This window comes from Otolemur garnettii, unplaced genomic scaffold (genome assembly GCF_000181295.1).
Source record: "Otolemur garnettii isolate 467f Iridium unplaced genomic scaffold, OtoGar3 scaffold00105, whole genome shotgun sequence".
NCBI classification, from domain to species: Eukaryota; Metazoa; Chordata; class Mammalia; order Primates; family Galagidae; genus Otolemur; species Otolemur garnettii.
Window position 1 is genome coordinate 4,100,693 of NW_003852500.1, and position 7,278 is coordinate 4,107,970.

Below are 7,278 nucleotides of genomic sequence, written 5' to 3' on the forward strand. Positions count from 1 at the left end.
TGTCTCAAAAAAAAAAAAAAAAAAAAAAAAAAATTCTGTCACACCTGGCATCAGGAGAGACATGGTTCCTAAGGATAGACTGGGCTTGCCCTTTCTTTCCTGACTCTGAGAAAGAATTAGACCCTGTGTTTCCTCATCCTGTGGTGTCAGGCAGGTCACTTCTGCTCCCTGGGATTCAAATGGCAGGTAGCAAGAATGATGATACATTTGGGCAGCTGCTATGAGGGTCATGAACCTTCTCAGTGTCAGTGGTATTCCAGCCCTAGTCAGTCACAGAAATGGGGAGCAAAGATCTAGGCTTATTCCTATCAGGACTAATGCTGACATAACCTGGGCTCCCTGGCAGCCAGGCCAAAGAGGGAAATCAGCCAGTAATCAGCCTCTGGGTAAGGCCAGGTTGGTGGGAGAGCTGCCTCTTTCTAGCTTCTGCAGCATCACTGAGATAGGCAGATGTCTGGCTGGGTATTGAGTGCTGATGCTCTGGGCTGGTCCTTTCCCCACCCAAGTTTTGTCCTGCACCTCTCAAGAGGAACCTGAGCTGCCTATCAGGACTTGCCTTCTTTGGCCCCTTATCCTGGCCCCTGACACACAGCACGTAACTGTGGTGCATCCCTACAGGGCGGCAAGGACAGGCAATCACGCTGGTGACTCAGTATGACATCCACCTGGTGCATGCCATTGAGGAGCAGATCAGTGAGTAGCGCATGGTTGGGTGGAGGGGAGAGGTGAGTGCCTCTGGGTTAGACATGTTTTTGCCCTCATCAGAAGTTTCTTTTACCCATTTACTGACAGAAACTCCCTACGGAGGCCATCAGCAGCTGAAAGCCACATTAGGCAGGAGGGGACTGTGGGTTCCTAGACTGAGGTGTGTGCATGATCCCTGAGACCATCCACCAGGATGTCAAAAGCCTCAGTGTCAGAGCTTAGGCCTGGGCCTGTTAAGAGCTTCTTTATAAACTATCCAGGTGTTGTGGTGGGCGCCTATAGTCCCAGCTATTTTGGAGGCTGAGGCAAGAAGGATCACTTGAGTTTAAGAGTTTAAGGTTGGGCCAGGTGTGGTGGCTCACATCTGTAATCTTAACACTCTGGGAGGCCAGGGTGGGTGGATTGCCTAACTCAGCTCAGGAGTTGGAGACCAGTCTGAGGAAGAGTTAGACCCCATCTCTATAAGTAGTCAGGCATTGTGGTGGGCACCTGTAGTCCCAGCTACTTGGAAGGCTGAGGCAAGAGAATCACTTAAGCCCAAGAATTTGAGGTTGCTGTGAGCTATGATGTCATGGCACTCTCCACCCAGGATGACAGAGTGAGACTCTTGCCTCAAAGAAACAAACGCTTCGAGTAGTTTAATGTGTAGTAAAGACAGACCCACTGACTGGGGCATGTCCAATCATTGCTCAGACTGTCCTAGAATTCAGAAACATCTGACTTTAAAGGACATTGTTTCAAAGAAGTAAATATTCAGGGTCAAATTTACAGGTTGCTAACACACACGCAAAAGGTAGCAGTCCATACCTTCCCTTAGGTCTGAAATCTCGATCTTTCCCACCTAACCCTTACGATCACCTTATGGTCTTGCATGCCCCACTGCACAGGTTGCCCACTACATGACTGAACTCCCTCTCCCTGTTGTGTCTCTTCCCCACCCCAACCCCCGGGTCTGCTGCCCCATAGAGAAGAAGCTGGAGGAATTCTCGGTGGACGAAGCTGAGGTGCTACAGATCCTCACACAGGTCAATGTGGTCCGGAGAGAGTGTGAGATTGTGAGTGCCAGAGGCAGGGCAGAGCCAAGCTAGTCCTTGGGGCCCAGGGTGTTTTCTTCAAAAGAGGGACTTGATGACCAGCCTTTCCCTGTCTTCTCTCCAGAAACTGGAGGCAGCCCACTTTGATGAAAAGAAGGAGATCAACAAACGGAAGCAGCTGATCTTGGAGGGGAAGGTGAGGGCTGAGCCAGCAGGTGAGGAGTGGCTAGGTTCCTGGTGAGGAATGGGCACCCAGCTCAGCCATTTCCTGTTCCTTGAGCCAGGACCCCGACTTGGAGGCCAAGCGCAAAGCTGAACTGGCCAAGATCAAGCAGAAGAACCGGCGCTTCAAGGAGAAGGTGGCACAGACGCTGCAGAGGCAGAAGGCCAGCAGGGCAAGCTGCACAGGACATCCACCCAGGTCCCGGTCTGGGGTCTGTCCAGGCCCTTTACCCACCCAGGGCCCAGCCTGAGCTCCACACAGCACCCACATGCCCAGTCTGGGACTCCTCTGTGGACCTGAAAGTCTGAAAGTCCTCTGGGGTCTATCCAGCACCCCTCAGCTGAATCTGTAGGCAACTATGCCTCTCATCTGTGTACCCCTTGACTTTTCCCTTCTTAGAACCTTGGCCAAGAGTCAGGCTCTGGAGGAGGAAGGAACACTGACCAAGTCAGACTCAACTCTAGCCTTAGCCTAGGGTCACTCCCCAGGGCTGCCACATGCAGGGGGTGCTCAATAAATGGGTCTTTTGACTTCCTCAGTGTGATTAAGAGAATGGCTCAGGGGTGGGGGTAGGAGTAGGGTGCAGCATGTGTTCTGTTTCTTAGGTCCTCCAGAATACCACATCCATTTCCGTGAAGTAGGCCCAAAGTTTTGTGGACAAACTACCAGCCTGAACCTCTGGGCTGGCCATTCCGGCCATGTGACCTTGAGGTGGTGAAGCCCCTTCTCTGGGCCTGGCAGTTGCACTGTTCTGCAGAGGTGGCCATGAGGTTTCAGTGAGGCTGTCCCTGTGCTTAGTGAATACAGCTATGTTCTAGAAGCTTCCCTATCCTACATGGATGCAGGGTCAGCCAAGGTGCCCCCAAGAAGAGGACGTAGGTAAAGGGGCTGGTTATAGGTACTCAGGAGTCTACACATACTACACATAGCCATACTTAGAAATGTAATTTGGGCACCAGCACACATCCCAGAGATCTAGAAATTCTACACAATGGATAGTTCAAAAACAGCCTCCAAGCTGTAAATGGCCAGGCCTGCCCCAGACCCTTAGTCCCTGCCAGGGCAAATGGGCCCAACTATGCCATCTATAGCCCAGCCTATGCTGTGGGCAGAATCGTTCGTGTAAAAGCAGCCCTGAGGGTGCTGGCTCCTGCTCAGACTTGGGCAGCTGGGATCAGGGTGTAGATTCAGCCAGTCGAGCTAGCCCCTCACGAAGCTCGCTCAGCTCAAAAAGCCTGACGTCCAGCAGCTGTGCTGCTCTGCCCACCTCAGCCCGTGCCCGTTCCCGCTCTGCCCGTGCTTCCTCCAGGCTACGCTCTGTCACCCGCAACTGGTGTTCCAGCTCTGCGTTGCGGGTCTCCAGGTCCTGCAGGGAGAAGGTGGACACAGTTGGGGGCCCTAACAAGTCTCAGGAGTCCCCAAAACCTTGCCTGTGGCCCAAGCCCCCCTCTGCCTCGTGCTTTCTCCCTGCACCTCTGCTGTGCCCACAGCTCCCTATTCCCCTGGCCATTTTGAACATCACAGAAGAGATCCTGTCCTTCCTCTGCTCAAAGCCCTCTCATGGCTCCCATCCTCCCTGGCCCACCTATAGTTCTTTGAACACCCAACTTTCCTCCCACCCTGGAGCCTTTGCACATGTACATGCCCTATGCCCAGGAGACAACAGAGAAAATCTAACTTTTCTCTTCAGCAGCCCTTTTAAGGGAACCAGATCCTTGAATATCTCCAATTGAGTTTCCAGGAAATGCTCACTGAACATTTCTCACATAAAGGCTTCAGGGAAAACCTAGCCAGCTAGATTTCAAATGCAGGCTCTTGTGACCTCAGGCTAAGGACATGTGAGGATTTGATAGGGGTAAGCATAGGAATATAGCATGGATTCAGAAGTTGCTTATTGGACTCATGGATGGATGTGAAACCGTACTAATAACCATTGATTACAAAGCACCTACTAGGTGTCATACCTTCTGTGGGCCTGGTTTTCCCTACATCAGTATTTCTCAGCTTTCCTAATGCTGCAACCCTTTAATACAGTTCCTCATGTTGTAGTGACCCCCAACCATAAAATTACTACTTCATAATTGTAATTTTGACATTGTTAAGGATCATAATGTAAATATCTGATATGCAGGATCTATTTTCATTGTTAAAAAGGGGTCGTGACCCACAGGTTTAGAACTGCTGCCATACACTTTAAAGCCTTACGTATATATTAACCTCACTCCATGTCCAGATGAAACGGCTCAAGCATGGAGCTGCCCATGACCCACCAGGAAGACAAATCCCAGGTCTGTCCTACCCTGCCCACTGTCACCCCACCACCTGGCACTCACACACACCTGCACCTTCTGTTGCGTCTCCTCACGCTCAGTGGTGTCTGGAGCATCTCGGGGTCCACTTGTCTGATTCCTCAAGGTCTGAATCTCCTAGAGAAGAAGGAGTTCCAGGGTCTGTCTGGGACCCTGGCTTCTCCCACAGGAGGTAAGGAAAAGCAAAGCCCAGGGCCACACTCAGTGCTTACCTGGTCCTTGGTCTGCACTAGCACCTCTAGCTGCTCCAACGACTGGCTGGGTGCTTCCTTCTCGCTGCCCTGGGGGGCCTCTGCAGCTGCCTGGGCCTCCAATTCGGCCACCTGTGAGGAAAGGAATCTCAGCCCCTAATGCTCCAGTCAGGACCCTTGGGGCATTGGCTTCCTGCTCAGCCATGGCTATGACTGAGCACTCACTCCCTTGTTTGGTGTGCTACCACCTGCCTCTGGGCAGCTTGGACTTTAGGGTCTGATGACCCTCTGAGGCTGACATTGGCGCAGACCCATTTTATACAGCAAGAAACTGTGGCTCGGGGAAGTGACCTGTTGAGGTCACACAGCCATGAATCCAAGGCAGACGGGACACTCGGAGGCGCAGGCTCCACGCTGCCTGGCCCAGGCAGGGGTTTCAGGGAGAGAGGGTTGCCCTCACCCGCTGCCGCAGCCGCTCAGCCTCTGCGCGCTGGGCCTCCAGCTGCTGCCTCCACTGGGCTGCGGCGGCGTTGGCCTCCCGCAGCGCGCCCGCCAGCTTATTGTTGCTGTCCTGCAGCGCGAAGAACTCAGCCTCCCACTGTACCTCTCCCACGGAGCTGCGGAGAGTCGTGAATTAACAGGGGGCGACAATGGGCTGGGGGCGGGGCCAGAGGCGACGCTAGGCTAGGGGAAGGAGCGACAGAACTGGGGGTGGGGCCAGAAGACTCAGGGCTATAAGCTAAGGGTATGGGTGGTCCGGGAGAGACACGGTCTTTTGTCTGGGACCAGATCCAAACCACCACGTGGAGTCAGCCCAGTGAGACACTGTCCAAATGGTGGACAAGGGAGAGTGTCAGCCGATGGGGACATAGCAGCATGGGGCTGAGGATGGGCAAGTGCCCTTGCATTTATCATTAGCTTGCAGAGTGTGCACCGGGATTAGAAGTAGCAGGGAAAGGGGCGGGGTCAACCCGTGGAGGCACGTTCAACTTAGGGGTGAGTTCGAGGGGCAAGGTCGGCTCACCATAGGGCAGGATCAGGTTAGCCTCCTCCCCTTTCTCAGGTCTAGGGGTCCAAAGCCAGATCCCGCCGCCTGTCTCCTGCCTCGACTTCTAAAAAACCCCTTCCCGGTCCTCACTCCGTCCCGCCCTGCAGTGGCCCCAGTCCTGCCACGCCCCTCACCCTTCCGACAGCATCTTCTTGAGCCGCTCTCTCTCTGTGGGGCCCGGGGCGTCTGCACTCTGGCTGCGGAACAGTTTCTCCTCGCCGGGGCCGTTGGCACTGACAAGGGGGCTCGGAGGCACCTGAGGATAAGGGCGAGGACGGAGTCATATAAGCAATGGCTTCATTGCTTATCAAGGATAGGTTAGAACATCATGGTTGGGGCGCGCCACTGGAGTCGTGACTGAGTTCAGGGAATCTGAACTGACCTACAGACTCCAGCACGTCCTTCACAGCACAGGATCCATGCACGTCCCTCTCTACCTGACCCACCTCCATGGTTCCCCATGGGCTGAGAGTTCTGTGCCCCACCCCGACCTTGCCTGCCTGGTTTCACTAACTCTCCAGGAGCAAACATGACACAGGTTAGACTAAACCCACTGATGCTCTCACATCTGTAAAAGGTGAGGAAACAATCTGAAAGCTTTCTCCATAGTAATGCTACCCTGAGGGCCAATCTTCAATATCCTATGTAACTCCAGCAGGATGCCTTCCTCAGGCTTCCTGGACCTGAGAGCAGAAGTCAGTTTGCTTTTTCATCTCTATAACCCCTGTGCACAGCTTTGGGCTTGGCACACAGCAGGTGCTCAGTAAATGATGCTGAATAAATTAATACGGGAAAACACCCAGAGGCAGTTCATTGCTCTGCCCTGTACCTAGGCATTTCAATTCCTAGTCTTCAGTTCTGCCATCTGAATTGTGGTTTTGTCACTGGCTCCTACTTGGTGCCCTCCCCGACCCTAGGCTAGGCCCATGCCCCCATGACATGCTCCCATATCCCTCCTTAATGGTCACAGCTCTGGGTCTAACTTCAACTACTTCATAAAGTTAGAGCATTTGGTCTTGGGAACAATTATGGTGCCCAGATCCCCTAATATTGGGTGGGTGCCCGCCTGTCCCAGGGGTGCCCAATGAGGGGAGCAAAGAATGCTGACCTGGTGGGAGGCAAGCCCCAGGGCAGGACTGGTGAGCTCTCCCCCATCCTGAGATTTCTCCCGTGCCAGTCTAGCTGCTTCCTTCACTTCCTGGAATTTCTCAGCAAACTAGAGGGTGGAGGGAGGAAAGGAGAACAGTCAACAAACCCCAGGTCCCCCACCAGGTCACTCCCACCCAAGGACAGCCCTGTCACTTTGGAATGAACCTTCGGAACTATGATTATCCCCTTATCACACAAACTGGAAGAAGGGAGTTGTGTGATTGGAAAACAATATTCCCATGAGCAGAGTAGGTATTATGGCAGGCTGGCAGGTGGCATTAAGTCACAGAAGTGGCATGAAATACATTGTTCCACATTGAGAAACAAATTCCTTTTTTCTACCAGGCTTATTTTTACAAAGTGAGTCTCAGGTTGGTGCTGATCTGTTTTTATAACTTTATAACAAAGAAAGAGTAGGGAAAGAAAAAAAGCAAAAGAAACAACAAAGGAGAAACAAGGACAAATTATAAAGAGAGAGAGAGGTCTTGGGCTCTGAGAACCATGTAGTCAGTGAGACAGTAATCTTTGTTCTTGTTTTCATTGTAGCAAATGTTTACATTTACCACCTATCTATGACAAGCAATACCAGTTTTCCCATTAGAACAGGACACTATGGCTT

The 7,278-nt window shown here is 52.6% G+C and overlaps 2 protein-coding genes across 2 annotated transcripts in view; one reads left to right on the forward strand and one right to left on the reverse strand.

Moving 5' to 3' along the window:
* The window catches only part of DDX49 (DEAD-box helicase 49), an 8,727-nt gene extending 6,230 nt beyond the window's left edge, over positions 1-2,497 (forward strand). Inside the window, exons 10-13 of the mRNA XM_012809449.2 lie at positions 619-693; positions 1,672-1,760; positions 1,864-1,935; positions 2,024-2,497. Coding sequence (XP_012664903.1) covers positions 619-693; positions 1,672-1,760; positions 1,864-1,935; positions 2,024-2,212 — 425 coding nt within the window. The 3' untranslated portion in view covers positions 2,213-2,497. The remainder of the gene's footprint in view (positions 1-618; positions 694-1,671; positions 1,761-1,863; positions 1,936-2,023) is intronic.
* A 395-nt stretch (positions 2,498-2,892) lies between these two features.
* The window catches only part of HOMER3 (homer scaffolding protein 3), a 9,375-nt gene continuing 4,989 nt past the window's right edge, over positions 2,893-7,278 (reverse strand). Inside the window, exons 5-10 of the mRNA XM_003796653.3 lie at positions 6,619-6,726; positions 5,645-5,766; positions 4,923-5,079; positions 4,484-4,594; positions 4,302-4,388; positions 2,893-3,328 (exon numbers count right to left, since the gene is read on the reverse strand). Of these exons, the coding sequence (XP_003796701.1) occupies positions 3,137-3,328; positions 4,302-4,388; positions 4,484-4,594; positions 4,923-5,079; positions 5,645-5,766; positions 6,619-6,726 (777 nt within the window). The 3' untranslated portion in view covers positions 2,893-3,136. The remainder of the gene's footprint in view (positions 3,329-4,301; positions 4,389-4,483; positions 4,595-4,922; positions 5,080-5,644; positions 5,767-6,618; positions 6,727-7,278) is intronic.